The sequence below is a fragment of the Anoplophora glabripennis genome, unplaced genomic scaffold (assembly GCF_000390285.2).
Source record: "Anoplophora glabripennis isolate ALB-LARVAE unplaced genomic scaffold, Agla_2.0 scaffold708, whole genome shotgun sequence".
Lineage (NCBI taxonomy): Eukaryota > Metazoa > Arthropoda > Insecta > Coleoptera > Cerambycidae > Anoplophora > Anoplophora glabripennis.
Genome location: NW_019417285.1, coordinates 47,319 through 65,655, shown reverse-complemented (window position 1 = coordinate 65,655; position 18,337 = coordinate 47,319). Strand labels below are relative to the sequence as shown.

Here is an 18,337-nt window from a genome sequence, read left to right as displayed (position 1 = left end):
GCAAAATAAATGCAAACTATTTCCCATTTTCTACATCCTCATGGTAATATTTTATTTGTCACGAGTCGAACACTTGAAGACCATTATCCAAAAATCTATAATTGGTTTTTTGGATAATTAATCGCCATAATTTCGATTAAAGTAACGAAAATCATTTCATGCATAGTATGCAATAAAACTCTTTGTCTTCTGCGATTGGATAATATTGGCAGTTCATTTTTAAAATAAAATCTGTGAATCCATTTTTTCCTGCTATGTAATTCACTTGTTTGCTTTCTTACACTTTTTAACGCACGATAAATGACACTTTTGTTACAAAACTGCACATTTCTACGACATCACTCATTGACTTATCTGAGATTCGTACTCGAATTTCTTACAACGTACTGGTTCTGTTAAATTAAGTCATTTACTACCCTAATTATCAGAAAAATAATAACTTGCCTTTACCATTTGTACGCTTATGACACGCACTGACAGATTAGCTCTGACAATATCATATAACGTTCTAGATCTATTGAATATGGTCGTTTACTGTTATTATTACACCAATTAACAGATTGGGCACTAACACCCGCACACGATTTCTATTTTTAACAACTCATTAAAATAACAAATGTTAAAATAATAACACGTTTTTACCACTTGTACGCTTATGACACGCACTGACACGTCTCAGTTGCTAGCTTAGACAGGAAATGATTACAAAAAGTCAAACTATGCAGCTTCAGTCGTCTTTTTTTATACAGTTATCTTTTATGCAATTTCAAATTTCCTCACTCACTGCCTATATTTTGGACCTAAACTTTTAATTAAAAAAAATGTACGATTTTTTTATATCTTCGTCTTCTCAGTATACAATTGTCTGGTCCGGTTCTAATCATGAAAATCAGTTTTTGTTGGTGCATTAAATTTATCATTTCCGCATTTCAAAAACATCAGTATTAACATTGTGGTAATTTTAAAATTTCAAATTGTAAATTTATTTCGTATTTTGTTATTTGTTCGAATTAATTGATCATAAAATTTGTTTTAATATCTGTAAAAATATATTCTTTTTCCAAGCAAAACTTTTCACCCCTTCGCTTCTTTAATGTCCCGGTAAAAGCGATCCGGTTACTTATATGTGGAAGACAATAAAATTTCCGAAGATTTAACATCGCATTAAGATTAAATTGTCCGTTCCTAATTTTATGTGTAGACGGGAACTCTTCGATCAAGTAAATCCCAAAAATGTCTTAGTCTTATTCGAAAGTTGGTTTGTAGGTGTTTATTGCAGATATTTGGTATTTTATTAAAACAATCGTTGACTGTAATACTTTTAAAAGTACAGTTTTTGTTTGTGCGCCATAAAATAATGACTAATATTTTTGTATTTCTTGAAATTCGTAGAATCTACAAGTAATATTTTTGTTCAACGTAAAGTTTATAAAAGCAACTTCATTTTTCCACTGCAGAACTTTTACAGCAGTATTAAAGTTTACTGAAATGAAAATACTAAACTTGTAAATAAACTCTCACATCGCTGCATTGCATACACATAATCTTAAGGTTTTATTTCAGTTTGCAGGTCTGTATGTAAACACAAGTTAGAATAACACATTAAAATGTTGGCATGTAGTGAAATTAGCTATTCATTTGGAAATAGCAAGAAAAATGAACTTAGATATTGCGGAAATTAAGTTTTATATTAATTTGTTAGAGTAAAATCGACAGAATTAGTCAAATAACTAAGATCATCGTTTCTTCCACTCGACATTTTCTTGTAAATATCGCCTTCGCTGAATTCGTTGACTATACAGTACGCGCCCAAAGTATGGAATAAATTCAGTAAAAACGAAACAAATTTTTTTTGGGAAAAATCCTCGAACTGGTCGATTTTTAATTTACAAAATACATATTTTCGCATAAAAGGCGATTTTCAACTGTCATTTGTTTTCGAGTAATGACTCATCGACATTTTTTTTAAATAGCAACCCCCTATTTTTTTTCTTGATTCTGAAAGATCGTTTCATTGTCGATCCGCAAATATTAAAATGTTGCCATCTTACATAGGAAAGTTTTCGAGTAAATGACGATTGAATGTTAGAAAACGTAAATTTTATTCATTAAAAAAATAACAATTCCTATGTCAAGCAAATACAATTCAATAAGTTTTCTACCTAAATTAAGAGTTCGAATTGCCACCCACCGACTTCTTGACAATACGCAAGTCTGTGTAGAAATTCTTCTTGCACATTATGAATTATTTCTGGGATAACTCTGTGTATTTCATCTATAATACAATTTTGGAGTTCTTCTAAATTATGTGGTCTATTAACGTACACTTTGGACTTTAAGTAGCCCCATAAGAAACAGCCCAGGGGTGTAAGATCTGGTGATCTCGCGGGCCATTCCATCGGTCCTCGTCTGTCGATCCACCTCCTAGGAAAACAATTGCCCAGAAAATCTCGAACAGGGTGCGCATAGTGCGGAGGTGCACCGTCTTGCTGAAACCATATGGTGTCATCAGGAATATCAGGGTCTTTATCGTTAGGAAAAATTACTGCAAGCGCTGGAATAAAAAAACTCTAAATATCTTTCTCCTGTAAGGGTTCCTTCAGAGAAGAAAGGCCCTACTATTCTGTTGTCAACTATTCCAGTCCACACATTTAATTTCTGTGGGTGTTGGGTATGTGTCTCTGTCATCCAATGAGGATTTTCCCGACTCCAATACCTGCAAGTTTGACGGTTCACTGTATCATTGAGACAAAACGTGGCCTCGTTTGAAAAAAGTATTTGCCGGTGTAAATCTCTATTTACTTTACATAAATCCATCATAATTTCACAAAAGTGTAAGCGGCGGTCGGGATCGTCTTCATTGAGTTCCTGCACAAGTTGAATTTTGTAGGGATGATATTTTTCCTTTCTCAGGATACGTAGTACTGTAGTCTGACTAATTTCATTGTTTAATGCAACCAATCGTGAAGTATTATGAGAATTATCTACCATACTGTGCAAAACCGTAGTTATCTTATCAACTTCGACGTCACCTGTTACATAGGTGTTGTATAACAATGAAAAAGTAATATTAACGGTCGGTAGAAGGAAGCACAAAAAATAGGCACTTAGGTAGGAAATTCTGGAAGGAAGCCTAAATAGTTGAAGATAGGCAGTTGAAGTCGGAACAGTGTGCAGATAGGTAGCAAGACGATCGGCGGGCAGTGTGTCAAAGTAGTGGAAAGTTAATTGTTTAAAGTGTTATTAGTTAGCAGGTAATATTCTTTAAGTACTTTGTTGTTAATTGTTCTATATAATCTTATGATTGTGATGGTTATAGATGTTTCATGATAATAATTCTTTGTATGTTTAGCTTCCATTGCTTTATGCTCAAGGGCATATATTTATCTAAGGCAAAATTGTTATAATTATTCTTAAAGATTGCTCATTATTTATTTCATGTTAAAAATATATGTATTGTCCTAATTGCCAGACATTACAATAACGACTTCTTTGTTTCACATCTAACTTGTTTTTGCCACGATTACGTTATACGTAAAATATAGATGTTTCATGATAATAATTCTGTATATGTTTAGCCTTCATTGTCTTACGCTCAGGGGCGTATATTTTTCTAAGATAAAATTGTTACAATTATTATTATAGATTGCTCATTATTTATTACATGTTAAAATATGTATATTGTCGTGACTGCCCAGATATTGCATTAACGACTTCTTTGTTTCACATTTAACTTGTTTTATCATGATTAAGTTGTTCTTTGATTTCTTGTGCTCACTTTATGTCATACGTCTATACGAGCCTTGTTGAGTTTACTAACATTTTCGCCCGTGCGGAACGAATCTGGATTAAGCTCGATTGCCTCCCGTATGGGACTCCAGTGTTATGAAGGATCTTCCGAAATCTCAACTATAGCTGGATTGCCTCCCGTATGGGACTCCAGTACCTTCCGGCTCTGCCGGCTAACTAACACCAAACCTCTTCAGTTTTACTTGGAAGTGTGTATGACTAATATGAGGTAACAGATGACATTTAGTGACACATTAAATGAGACAGGTCTTATTTATCATTAGCAAAGGTTCTTAATTTATGCCTTTGGTTAGCGGTTGTTTTGTATTTATATTTGGGTGGTAAGAGCAACGATCGTGGGTTTCTCTGCCATTCTTTTTCCCCGCAGGAGCTCTAGGTGAGCCTGGCATTCTCATTTTATGTTAAATGGTTGTTAATGGTTTTGTTGTTCTTTCTGTTTGTCACATGTTTAATTTGAAGACTGTTGTACGTAAATAATAAAGTTAGGTGTATTTACTCTGCTTTTGTTTTTATATAATTTAACCATACATCCCCTCCACAAAGTTAGTAGCCAGCGCCTTCCGGTCAATTAAAAAAATAAATACACACAACGTAGGGATTCCTTATGACGATCACACATGTTTTTGGCCACAACTACGTTAATATATATTTTTTTATCGAACCTAGGGTTGTTATATTACAATACTTATCAAAATGTTCTGTTTATGATCCTCACTAACGCTTGGACGTCCAGGTTTTGGAATATCTACAACATTGCCAGTTTCTCTAAATTTAGATTCTATCTTACTGACTGCTGATACGGCGATCTGGATGTTTTTCATTAAATAAATCGCAAACTTCCTGCTGCGTTCTACGAGTAGTCTTAAAATTTCTAAAATTTCAATTCTTTGTGTGACAGTTAAATGTGCCATAATATTTTAAATTCAACAATAATTTTTATATCGCTTACAATAATTAGAAAGTCGATATGACAGTGACACATTGTAAAGACCTACACCGACGTGATCCATAAAAAATTTCAGGTATTTCAAAAAACTAAATTTGATAACGTTTTTGCTTTATTTTAATTGATTTGGGTTTTCTAACATTCAATCGTCATTTATTCGAAAACTTTCCTATGTAAGATGGCAACATTTTAATACTGTCGGATCGAATGAAACGATCTTTCAGGATCAAGAAAAAAAATAGGGTGTTGCTATTTAAAAAAAATGTCGATGACGTCATTACTCGAAAACAAATGACGGTTGAAAATCGTCTTTTATGCTAAAATATGTATTTTTTAAATTAAAAATCGACTTGTTCGAGGATTCGATTTTACTGAATTTATTCCATACTTTAGACGCGTACTGTATAATCGTAAAAATTGCTGCCAATTCCATTCAGCACTCGCAGTTTTGATCCGATTACTTGTGTATTTGAAATTTTCCCATTTTTAAAAGATGACATAGTTCCCAGCTGTTGCGCTGCACTCCATTTCTGCTCTAACATTACCCAGCTAATGCTCTCATTGTATCGCGCTTAGTTTTCCCGTTTCTGTTTCTCCGATTCTCTTTGAAAATGAAGTGCTTTTACCCTTTATAAGTGTTGGGTATTTCTGTCATATGAATACACATAAATTTTGTTTTGTGTTGCTAAAACTTCACCATTCCAGAAGTATTATATTTCAATTGCATCGTAGTAGATTTAATTTCTAAAGGCGTTGTATTTTAGATTAGTCAATACTGTTGCAGAAAATGTCAGTTCAGTTTCCGACTTTTAAGAAAAAATCTCAAAATATCCGTTATTGAAAACTTTCAGCTTCTGCGCCTGCATATTGGTGTGTTGCTAAATCACCAAACACAAACATAGAGCTCTAGTTCGTATCACGCGTATTTGCCGAAAACAAACAACGCGAATAACATCTCTACTCCCCCTTGGCAATTAAAACTTTTATAGAATAGGGTTAACTTTGTTAAATTACACCCCTTCATGTCGGGAGGCAGTTAGACATTCTTTTAGCGGAGTTTCGAGAGATATTATCGGGACAGATTCGTACTGAAAGTACTTGGTGATAAAAATCGTAGCATTGTGATCTATGGCTTGTTCTCATTCATCCGCAACGGAGTCGTGTCAGTGACTTTTAGCGCGATGTAGATTAGATACACTTTAGTTTCAGTGAATTGTTTCTGGCGTCACTATTCTGTTATACAGGATGTTCTACTACCTCAAAGAGAAAGATGGTAGCTTGGTTAATTTTTTTCTTATATAAACATTAGTCCGATTCGCTTTTGTTTAGAACTTACAAGCATTTTAAAAAATATAATTTCATATTTCAATCAAAGTAGCCTTTATGGGGTCCATTGTATAATTCTTTACGTAATCATACTTGTTAAATTTTTACGTGGGAGATATCGAGAAAACATTAGGGGAAATGGCGAAGATTGAAAAATGGAAACTTCGCAAACTAGAAAATTTTTAAAATCTGCTTGGAAAGCTTGGAAATATGATACTATTTTGGTAAAAATTGTTATTCCCTATCGACGTTATTACAACATTCGTTATAACGTCTAAATCGATCACGTGCTTGTCGCGATTTCCAGCAGGGTATTTAGGCTAATTGGCCCACAATTAAAAATTCATGTTTCGCAGTTGCAGTTATGTAAATTGCCTCGTTACTGTTAAATCTGTGTCCCAGTTTATCACCCATATTGAAAATGGTAATCAGAACTATGTATCAATTCATTGATATAAACTACAGTATATCTTCAATAAGCTTTTCAACAGAAGATTAGCGAGATAAAATAATAATTCTTTTTGATCGTCCTGTTATTTTATTATATTGATGTCATGACTATGTACGAGGCGTGTTTGAGTAGATGTTGAGAACGAAATTAATAAGTTATTATATTGGGTATATCAAACAATTCAGTAGAGTATTCCTGGTAATCTTGTATCTAGTCTGGTACGTAAAAAAATTCTCAATGTATTAACAATTTTTTGCGTGCTGCACCTCCGAACGTAAACATTCCGAAAAAATGTCAAGCTATTCAAATCAAATTCATTAATGATTTCCCGGCACTAGGTTGTTGATCATTTTTCTAGAATTAAGATCGAAATTAAATGTACATTTCAAAAAGAATTTTATTAAATTGTGCAAAACCATACTTATCGTATCAATTTCGACGTCACCTGTTACATGGGTGTTGTATAATAATGAAAACGTAATATTGACAGTTGGTAGAAGGAAGCGCAAAAACAAACGCTTAGGTGGGGAATTCTGGGAGGAAGCCTAAATAGTTGAAGTGAGAACAGTGTGGAGATGGGAGTAAGACGATCGGCGGGCAGTGTGGCAAAATAGTGAAAAATCAAAGTGTTTAACCCGTATTACTTAGCAGGTAATATTCTTTAAGTACTTTGTTGTTAATTGTTCTATGTAATCTTATGATTCTGATGGTTATAGATGTGTCATGATAATAATTCTTTGTATGTTTAGCCTCCATTGTTTTATGCTCAAGGGCATATATTTTTTTAAGGTAAAATTGTTACAATTATTATTAACGATTGCTAATTATTTATTACATGTTAAAATGTATATACATTGTCGTGACTGCCCAGATAGTGCAATAACAACTCCTTTGTTACACCTTTAACTTGTTTTATCATGATTACGTTGTTCGAAAAACAGATAATAAAGCATTTCAAAGCATTTCTTGTGCTCATTTTATGTCATACGCATATAAGAGCCTTGTTGAATTTACTAACATTTTCGCCCGTGAGGAATGAATCTGTAAAAAGAATAATTAAATACAAAAAAAGAATTGCTAAAATAGATCTTCCGAAATCTCAACTCATAGCTGGATTGCCTCCCGTCCAGTACCTTCCGGCTCTGTCGGCTAACTAACACCAATCCTCTTCAGTTTTACTTGATAGTGTGTACGTTTAATTCGAGTGAGGTGACATTTAGTGAGACATTAAATGAGTCGGGCGTTAATTATCATTAGCAAAGGATCCTAATTTAGGCCTTTTGTTAGCTGTTGTTTTATATTTATATTTGGGTAGTTAGAGCAACGATAGTGGGTTTCTCTGCCATGCTCTTTCCCCGCAGGATCTCTAGGTGAGCCTGGCACTCTCATTTTATGTTAAATGGTTGTTAATGTTTTCGTTGTTCTTTCTATTTGCCACATGTTTAATTCGAAGACTGTTGTACGTAAATAATAAAGTTAGGTGTATTTACTCTGCTTTTGTTTTATAAAATTAAACCATACTTCCCCTCTTTAAAGTTAGTAGCCAGCGCCTTCCGCTCAATTAAAAATAGATGTATACAACGTAGGTATTCCTTATAACGATCACATATTTCTGACCACAACTACGTTTATTTTTTTTTTCGATCGAACCCGGAGTTGTTATACTACAAAATATGTCGGCGAATTTCTAGGAATAAAACGTTTTGACTTTATTATGAACCGACTTGTCATAAAAGCAACCAATATAAGTTTTTTGTTTCAGTAATTGGTAGTGGGTCAGTTCTGCATGTTTCAATAAATACATATTTCTGCTGCTTTGAATATTTACATGTTGAGGCACAATCGTATTTTATATTCAACTGAAATTGGAATATGTGACGATTTCGTTGAAATTCGTCTTGTTTTTTTTAAATTTTTTAATATGTACAGGGTGAATCGCTATACTTTGACCCCCTTTAACTTTTTTGTTTTAAGAGTTATAAAAAAATGTGAAATACAAAAGTTTCACGATTTATTACGAATTTTTCGAAAATGAGAGTTGAAAAACAATTGAAGTCCAAACAAAATGGCCACTGATGTTAACTTTGTTAATTTAAATGGAACACCCTGTATATTTTTATATATTTTGATATAACGTTCCCTATCGAGCATGTCATATAGGGTTTGTTGGGTCCATCTCTAACAATGAGCGAGATACTATTAAAAAACGGGAAGATTTTTTTTTATTAAGAAATTAAGATATCTTGTAATTGTTAGACATCTTTCAGGCATTTTTGCCTTTTTTCCAATTACATAAGCATTTACAGATTTAGTTGTAATATATTTTGACATTCCGGACATTGATATGGTCCAAAATGCGATAGGTATTTGAATTAATCTCACTAATTAGGCCGTGAGAGGCCTAATTCATGGACAATGTTATATGGTAAGCCGTGACAGTGACAGGTAATGTCATGACAACATTGTTATTGTTTGACAGTTTGTATTATTATTTAATTAAAATGAGTTATACAGAAGTAGGAAATTGAAATAAAGTTTAATTAAGTAATAATACAAATTTTCAATCAATAACGATGTTTTCATGACATTACTACCTGTCACTGTCACGAGCTACCATATAACATTGTCCATGAGTAATTAGGTCTCTCACGGCCTAATTAGAAATATTTAGTTAAAATACGTATTTTGGACCATATTAAGGTCCGATATGTCAAAATATATTATAACTAAGTCTGTAAATCCTTACGTAATTGGAAAAAAAAGCAGAAATGCCTGAAAGAGGTCTAACAATTCAAGATGTATCATTTTCTTAATAAAAAACCTTCTTCTCGTTTTTTAATAGTATCTCGCTTATTAGAGATGGACCCAAGAAACCTTATATGACTATGCTCGATTGGGAACGTTCTATCGAAATATACAAAAATACACATATACCATTAAAATTAACAAAGTTAACATCAGTGGCCATTTTGTTTGGACTTCTATTGTTTTTCGACTGTCATTTTCGAAAAATTCATAATAAATCGTGCAATTTTTGTATTTCTCATTTTTTTATAACTCTTGAAACAAAAAAGTTAAGGGGGGTCAAAATATAGTGAATCACCCTGTACATAAATGTTTCTTAATATTTATAACTTTTTTAAAGGTCATAAAGTGCAATCGTTGTTATGCAATTTACTCATAGTCATAGACGTAGATATTACATTTTTGAAAAGGGCTGACCTCTCAGTATATACGGCATTGAAAAACTGAAATTCAAAATGACTAGCATGCCTTTGTAATCTTCAAGAAATTTGAAGCCCATATTTGAAAAACGGTACGTTTCCGGACTCCGGCTCCGCCACTGGAGCATCTAAATTTTAGGAGAAGGCCTCAGATATACCCAATTTCAAATTATTCCACTTACCTACTAATTTTTAAATTATTTAAAAAAATTCAAATCATTTTTTTTTAGTTTAACACCCTGTATTTTTTAACCAAGTTTCCGAGATAAAAACTTTATACAAAAGACTCCCCTTAAAATTCACCAAAGAAAACGAGGTTTTATTTTTGGTCACTGTTTGTAAATCACTCTGTATATTTCAAAATTTTCGCGGTTAAAATTTGGGACACCATGTACGTAATTTTAATTGATGAGAATGCCGTATATTAATAACTTTTAACTTCCATTCTCAAAACTCCAGGATGAGGGTAATACTACTAATTTCCTTCAATACGATTTTACGCCAGTTTTCCGTAACTTCAGTAAACTACTGAAAAACAGAAGGAATGCAAAACATAAGGCATGCAATATAAATGCAGGGGATATATTTCATCTTTATGTATTCTGAACTACCATAAATTATCGTAAAAGTCGACGGCGCAGTTACCAACCTCGTAATGTTTAACCAGGAACGTGCACTAAAAAGATCAATAAGTCCGTGTTTATAATTTCAGGTTCATTTCCCTGCAGTTACCTAATTATATTTAACTTCGTCATAAAGTTAACGAAGTTCCTACGTAAGACTTGGCTAGGCACCGCGTAAATCTTTTTTTAAAGTCAACATATCTTCTAGATCCGCTATTATTGCAAGTTGCCTGCTCGTTATTTTATGGTGTTTATCGAACATGAAGGGTTTTAATATAATTTTGCGCGTCTAGCGGAATTTATATTCACAACCAACGTCAGTTTGTCATAGAATTAACGCTCTCACTAGTTTAATTCATCGTGATAGTTTAATTTAGAATTTAATATAAATCGGCGAAGTTTGAGCAAACTCTGAACGAAATGTTGGATAATGGGGCGTTTGCTAACTTTTTAACCACACCAAAAAATTAAAATAAGTTGAGTATGAGGCCCGTATTTGTTATTTTTCATTGTAACATGTAACTCTAACAAACTAATAAGTAAGACTGTTTTCTTGTTCATTAAAAACAACTGCACTTCTACCAAAGTATCTAATAACACAACTAACTAATGTTGTATTGGTACGTTTTCCTAACTAGGATGACGTTTACATACAATCAAGTCAGTAGGGCCTGATAACTACAAATTCTTCAAACGGCTCGTTTGTTTACCAAGATTTTTTTGCTTCTGGTATCCTATACTTACTGCTGTTACAATTTGCGCTATTAATTATGGATACACCCTGTATATCCCTCTCTTCTTCCGAAGAAATTCTGAAACTAGAGATTAAGTGTTATAGTCGATACGTTTGCACCACCTAGCTCTTCATGTTAATCGCGCTGTTATTGTAGTGCGTTCGATTTTATTGCTTGCTCATTTACCCATTCTGTTCCACACCACATCACAACAAATATTGAAAATCTCCAACATTAAGAAACGTTAGAGACATTTTGATAGTAGGTAGATTTTGTTCGAAATCGTGTTGTCTTCTTAGTCGGTTGTAAGTAATATGTACAGTTTATAAAAATGTATATAGTTGTTTTATCGTATCAATTTTTTTCTATTCGATGACATGAATTCTTCGGAAAAATAGGTAAATGTGAACACCATGTATATGGGTAGACCCATATACCCCACAGCCTGTAACAGGCACAAACGAATAAGTTTGCAGCCATTGAGTTCCCAGGTGAAGTTTTTATTAAACTATCTTTTACATTTATCCTAGCTAAAGGAAATTATTAAGTCGGAAATTCTTGAAGTAAAACGCCAGTTGGTGAAGCATACAAATCGCATTAAAAGGTCCACTAAATCTTGGCGCGGTCTGTGCGAGAGTCGATTATTGATATTATGGCCGGGTTCGGGTTTATTAGAAAATGAATTTGATGATGTACGGATCGCTAGCTAAAATAGACAGGAAAAGGGTAGTAGGATCGTAACTGTAGTTCATCGCATATCGATTTTAAGGAAAGGAAAAGTTGGGCTTCAATCTTCACTTTCTGAATCATTTTACTTTTTCAGTCGATATATCCCACATAAATAACGTGGAGATATCTTCATATATCTTCACAAATTGAAAATATGTTTCAATCTACTTAAATATCAGGGAATTATTTTGGTGGAAATATAGTATACACCCATTTAAATAAATACTAGGCCCGTCCAGTGTCTGAAGATGATTAATCGTTTCGATTTCTCTTGCAGCCGATATAAACGATAAAGTGACCGGGGAACTGCAGCAGCTGAAGGCGTCGAAGGCCATTCGCGACTGGAGATCCAAAGTGCTAGGTGGAGGCCGAATCAATCACGACGCCGAAGCTAAGGATATAAAGGTCTACGGATACTCACAGGTGAGATGGAGTGTCGCAGAAAGGACGCGTCATATGTTATTCTTGGAGCTTTTTTCGAGATAACTTGCAATTGACGACGTGAAAAAATTATATAGATAGATAGATGATTGCTATGCCCTCAAGTTTGATAGTCTGAGTAGTAATGAGAGTGAATATAGGACATCCTTCTATATTGATTGTTCTGAACTTGTATAGTCATTACCATATAGAGCCAGTTGTATAGTAATGGTTTAGATGTAGTTCAAAGTTAAACCAAGCTGAACTGTATTTTTTACTTGTAGGAAGCAAGTGTCTATTGGCACAAATACTATTGTTTTGTACTTATTGGTACAGTGCTTTAACTAATCTGTTTTACGAAAGCACGAATAGTTGATCAATAGGTCGCTCTGTATCAGTAGATATTGAGTGTTAGTAATAAGATATAGCCTACTTTATAGGCCACATCCACTAAATTATAAGTGCCTTACTACAAACTAAGGTAACTGTAACTGAATATTCAATGTTTGTTACAGGGTTATGGGAAGGCGGACCATCAACTTACAGTGGACATCCTGAAGAAGCAGTACCCAGATTACAACGTAGGTTTCTCTGATGAAGGCTACTAATCCAAATTACCAAATACTTAGCACGCTATTTCTTCTCGCATTATTTATATGATTATCGTTTAAGCACTGCTGTAAATGTGAAGTACGACACTTAAGAGCCCGGTATTTTGAATAGAATTAGACGGTTTCTGTGTGTTCACAGTCTAAATTCTAATCGCCGTTCGTCAGTTAACTAATTGGACATTGGATATTTTATGCAAGTATATTCATAGTCCTAATCACTTAACCAAAATGCTGACTATTAAGATATTAAAATTGGTTTAATTAAGTTTTAATCAAATGTAAAGAAAACGAATTGTTTAAATAAATGTGTTTTTTGATTTTCGCATTTTTTAATCCTAAACCCATTTTCATAAACTAGGAGAAAAACTGAAAAGTCAACATGCGTTTGGATACAAGGTAAATCGATTGAAGGCCATATACCAGTGAGAAAACGTTGGGAGCAAATATTTTTAAAATTCTTATCAGGAAACGAAAATACGTTGATACTATGTATTTATTGCCTTATTGCGTGGATAAATTTGTTCGTATTTTCATTATTAAAAGACTTGAAAAATATTTTAAAAATCGGTTAACTGAAAATGATACATGGATAAAGTGACCACAGAAGTCAAGATAATATTATTTGCCGTCTCGAGTAGTCTTGTGCTTCGCTTTAATACGTTTGTGCGTTTTTACCAGATTATTTGTGCTGCAGAAGTTTACGAAAATAAATTTCCAACATAATTCCAAAATTCATCAAACTTTCCAATCAGGACCACGAAAAATGCAGGAATTGACCGCAGCGAGAGCCGCGGACGATGTCCCAAAGGGCTCGTGGACTCAGGGCGTGCAGACAGCGCTGCGCAAATTTGGAAAATTTCACCTACCTTTCTAAAATTCCGTTGTGCTCAAAACCGCTCCAAACAGTCACAAACCGCTCTATCTACGGCAGTAGACATCTATGAAGAACGGTGCCATAGATAGTAACATCCAGGACGACACGGCGGTGAAATAGCAAAATTTCACCGATCTTTCTAAGATCATCGCAGCAGTTTACGTTGCCATTGACACGAAATAAATGAGAAGAAGCCATTCCAGGTTCGAGTGTAAGAGATCTCTGAATTCGACAAAATTCGAACCGAATGGAAATACAACATCATAATTGCATGAAAGTTAGTACGACGTAATATCTAGTTCCGGAAAGCAAAAATTCGAGAGGAAGGCGAATCAATAAGGCGAAATGGTGGCGACTGGCGCACTAAACCAGACCACGCAAAAGAGCCACCACTAGAGAGGTCCCTGCTTGTGATTCAACGTCGACCCGATCCATCGGCGGATTTGTAACCAGGGACGGATACCTAGCCAGAATTTGTACTTGCTCCTAATTTATGCTCTGTGTCATATGTATTACTGCCTACATTTATTTAAGCCCGATAATTAATAAAAACCAATAAGTGTTTCCTAAAATATTGTTAAATATTGAGTTATCTCTAAAAAATAATCACACGAGCTCTTAAACTCACAAAGCTCCTCAAGCTACCCGCTTAGGTCCGTCCTACACCTACAGCGAAGACCCTCACGGGTATCCAGTTTCTAAAGCTGAAATACACTAGCTTTCCTACACAGCGCAGTTGCATTTACTCTATGGAGACCTCAAGTATAAACTATAGTGCCTAGCTACCACAATTAAACACAGTGAAATAAACACCAGAGTGAAAGACAATTCAAAGGGTCAGTTGTAACTTTAGAGCATATGGAGAAAGTGTAGACGCTGTACCTAGAGAGAAAGGGCGAGAGTTTCGTACTCACTCTCTGTCTCTAATCATTGAGAAAGAGTGAACCTTTTCTGCTAGGGAGCGGAGGGAGTTGCGTTAGCCAATCACGTGCCTACGTTAGAGAGAAATATAGTACCCAAACTATCTATTTTTCTGTCACTCGTCTACACTGCCGCTGCAAGCGTGCTTCCTCCATGCGTTTCACGATTGAAACCCTCAAACTTTGAACTCAAAAACAAGCGTATCAGGTTGTCTCCAGACGCAAAATAGAGCGTAGATCCATCTTCATAAATCTGCCTACGAATTCTTCGATAATGGAGGAAGAACAAGTTCCCCGTCATCCACCTCTGGCGTTCTTTCCCCTCCTGCTGCAGATCAAGTCGTTTCATCCGACACGTATTCTATATATACTTACATTTTCTGGATGTACTTGGAAAACGCACTGTACAATTAAATTTTATAAAGTATTTATATTTTGTCTCTACAAATAGGAGAAATTTATATACCAAACCACACCGCTACGCCCCTGAGCTAATCTTGAACGCATCGCATATCAACCGAGGTGTCTACCTCGGTATGTACCTACCGCGCAAATTGAATTGAATTTCAATTTCCTACGAGTACTTTTCTGTGTTTATTTTCCGACATTCTCCATGCAAACGGAATAAAACTCGAATACAAAAATGCTTTACATATTCAGGAGGGTCAGTATATTTCAACGAGACAGATTTACGTTGATATAGCGTGCCGGCAAATGAAATATTCCCCGGGCGAACACCGAAATGATTGATTACTCGCGTACAAGGGTTGATGGGAATCAATAAGCGACATAAACATACACACACATACGTACGTACGCACGTTTCTCGCTTGGGACATTAGGAGCTTTATACGGTGAGCCACGTGAAACCCGAATTATTTGCAGCTACATGCGACAAGGAAATTATTTTCTGGGAAAAGTAATTCTCCCCTTCAGATCACTCTAGAACAGTAACGGACACTGAGACTAAGGTAATAATGTGTTGTAAAGATATTTAATATTATATAAATAACGGCATTGTACATCGATGCAGAATAGCGGACAAGCATTTTATGTGTGGTCAGTGGCGGTTTTACCATAAGAGCTGCGGAGCTGCAGAACACATACAATTTTATGTATTTAATTTTAAATATCAACAAAATATTTAAAGAATTCAAATGTACTCGCGCTAAAATAAATCTGGGAGATTATATTATTATTTATTACGACGCGAGCTACGCCCTTTAATATATGCAACCTCATATACAAAATGTGTTCACAACGAACAGTTAGATGCGTCCTTTGTTTTTATTGGCTAATGAGGCACGTGACCCAGTACACGCGTATATGGAGTTATGTGGCTGTAACAACGACAGCCACAGCTGCAGTAAGAAGTAATAGTAAATGCAGTAATATTTCGTTCGTGGTATGTGGTGGTTTATTTCTGCGAGCGGCACGTGTGAATGTTTTCGTTTAGGCGTCTACGGATATTATAGTTATTAAAATGAATAGCGTTTCGTTTTTACAAAAAACTTTATTTGTTTCTCTACCTAGGATAAACTAAAAATAAAAGAATTAGGTGGGCCAATACCACAATTAAATATTGAAGTTAGTGGAACAAGCCGAAGTAAAAGTTATAAAAGACAATTTAACAATAATCCAATAATGTATACACAAAAGCAGAGTGGGTGTGCGGATGTGATATCAAAAATATACTGTTTTGTTTTCCGTGCTTACTTTTCTATGGGGATAAAGCATGGAAAATATACAGTGTGAAAGATTTAAGTAATTGTCATTAGGTAAAATAAACATAAGAAGTCAGTTAGATTCTGGCTATTGGGATAATATACGGAAACACAATGAACAGGTAACGAAAAATCGTTATGTATTATCTAAAATCATACATTGCAAAAAATTTAGCGGAGCTTTCGAATTAGCACTTCGCGGACACGACGAGACAGAAAATTCGGACAACCCTGATGTGTTTCGTGGTCTCATAAATTTTAGTGCAGATCTTGACGACATATTAAAAGAACATCTAGCCACATGGGTATGACCGGGATTTTCTGTGATTGTACCGGGAATTAGTTGTAGGGTCCCGGATTTCGGATTTGCATGTATATATGGAATATAATATATGTATATATACAGGGTGTTCCTAAGTAAGTCTCGCAACGAAACACTGTAAATTCCTTTTGAAAAAAGAGACATTCTTTTCCTCTTCCATTTTTTGGGTGTCAAAACATTCATTTTTTTAAAAAATTTTTGCCAATATCTTAGAAACCGTTTGAACTACAGGACTGAGTTTTTGTATACACATTACCACTACTAATAGCTACTTTTTCGCACCCTTCACGAATTCATTGAACGTGCCAGTGGTGGAGATTTTAAGGTATCATAAGGGTTTTCCCCCCTAACTTTTACGCCACTGGAAAAATTGACATTTGACAGCAAATTCTAAAGCGCCAATGAATTTTACACTAAAAGAGTTCTCTTGGTTCATTGCTCTAAAGTCAACCGTTTTCAAGAAAAATGACTTTTTATGAACAAAAACAAACATTTTGCAAACTTTTCAAAAATCTTTTATAATTCAAAAGATAGATAGTAATAATTAACAAGTTTAACGAAATTTAACAACATTTGCAACAAGTAGCTATTAATAGTGGTAATGTATGTACAAAAGCTCAGTCCTGTAGTTCAAACGGTTCCTAAGATATTGGCAAATATCTGAAAAAAAGTTTTGACACCGTGTATCTCGAAAACGAAAGCCCGGAGAGAAAAATGGAAGAGGAAAAATATGTTTCTCTTTTCAAGAGAAATTTACAGTTTTCCGTTGCGACACTTATTTAGGAACACCCTTTATATAAAAAAAGATAAAAGAGAAAATCATGACACGGAGAGGAATATTAAAATTCGTTGAATCGTTGGTAAACTTCATAAACGATTTTTTTGTTTATAAACAATATTCAATAATTTAATAAAATATATGTATTTAGTTTATTCCAATTTATTTATATCGTCAGTAGGTAATTCATGAATAGATCTTTCAAAAAGGTATCAATTTCAAAAATCGTTCTTGTGAAAATCTGTATTTTTGTGTAAATGGATTGCTCTTTGAAATTCAGAAGTTCCAGGAAAACGCGTGACCTTGAAAATTTTTCGCCTGCGGCGCCATTTGGAAACTCTTCGGCCACTTAATATCCCGGAATTCAATTCAACAAATGTAACAACCCTAAACAGAACACATTCAATCAATGTTCACGCGCCGCCACTGTGTGTGGTCGTGCTAATGGTAACGGACTGGAATCTCGTCGTCTGTGTGCTGCGGCTTATCCTGATAGTTTAGTTGATTTTGTTCGAATTTTCATCAGATTTTACCAGCGGTTCCGGTACAGTGCAAAATTTAGTAAAAACGCTTGTCGACTGCGGAAGAGGAAATTTTAGAGAAAGTAGGACTCTCTTATTTGGAAAATCCTAAGGGAACAGTCTCACATCCAACATGTACCTACAAGCACTTATTACTGTTCATTTAACCCAGACTGTGATGTCAAATTTCATAAGTGAGTTTTAAGATTTCCTTTCACGGATGAGGTGGGATTTAAATTCTCATTTTTCATAACAACCGCGTTTGGACTGATTAGAATCCACATGATGTCAGATATTATCAATGTTGTGGATTTAATGTATGGA

The 18,337-nt window shown here is 34.5% G+C and overlaps 1 protein-coding gene across 1 annotated transcript in view; it reads left to right on the top strand.

The window, feature by feature from the left end:
* The window catches only part of LOC111692238 (14 kDa phosphohistidine phosphatase-like), a 111,101-nt gene extending 97,908 nt beyond the window's left edge, over window positions 1–13,193 (top strand). The window contains exons 3-4 of the mRNA XM_023456126.1: window positions 12,121–12,266; window positions 12,779–13,193. Of these exons, the coding sequence (XP_023311894.1) occupies window positions 12,121–12,266; window positions 12,779–12,871 (239 nt within the window). The 3' untranslated portion in view covers window positions 12,872–13,193. The remainder of the gene's footprint in view (window positions 1–12,120; window positions 12,267–12,778) is intronic.
* The last annotated feature ends 5,144 nt before the right edge of the window (window positions 13,194–18,337 follow it).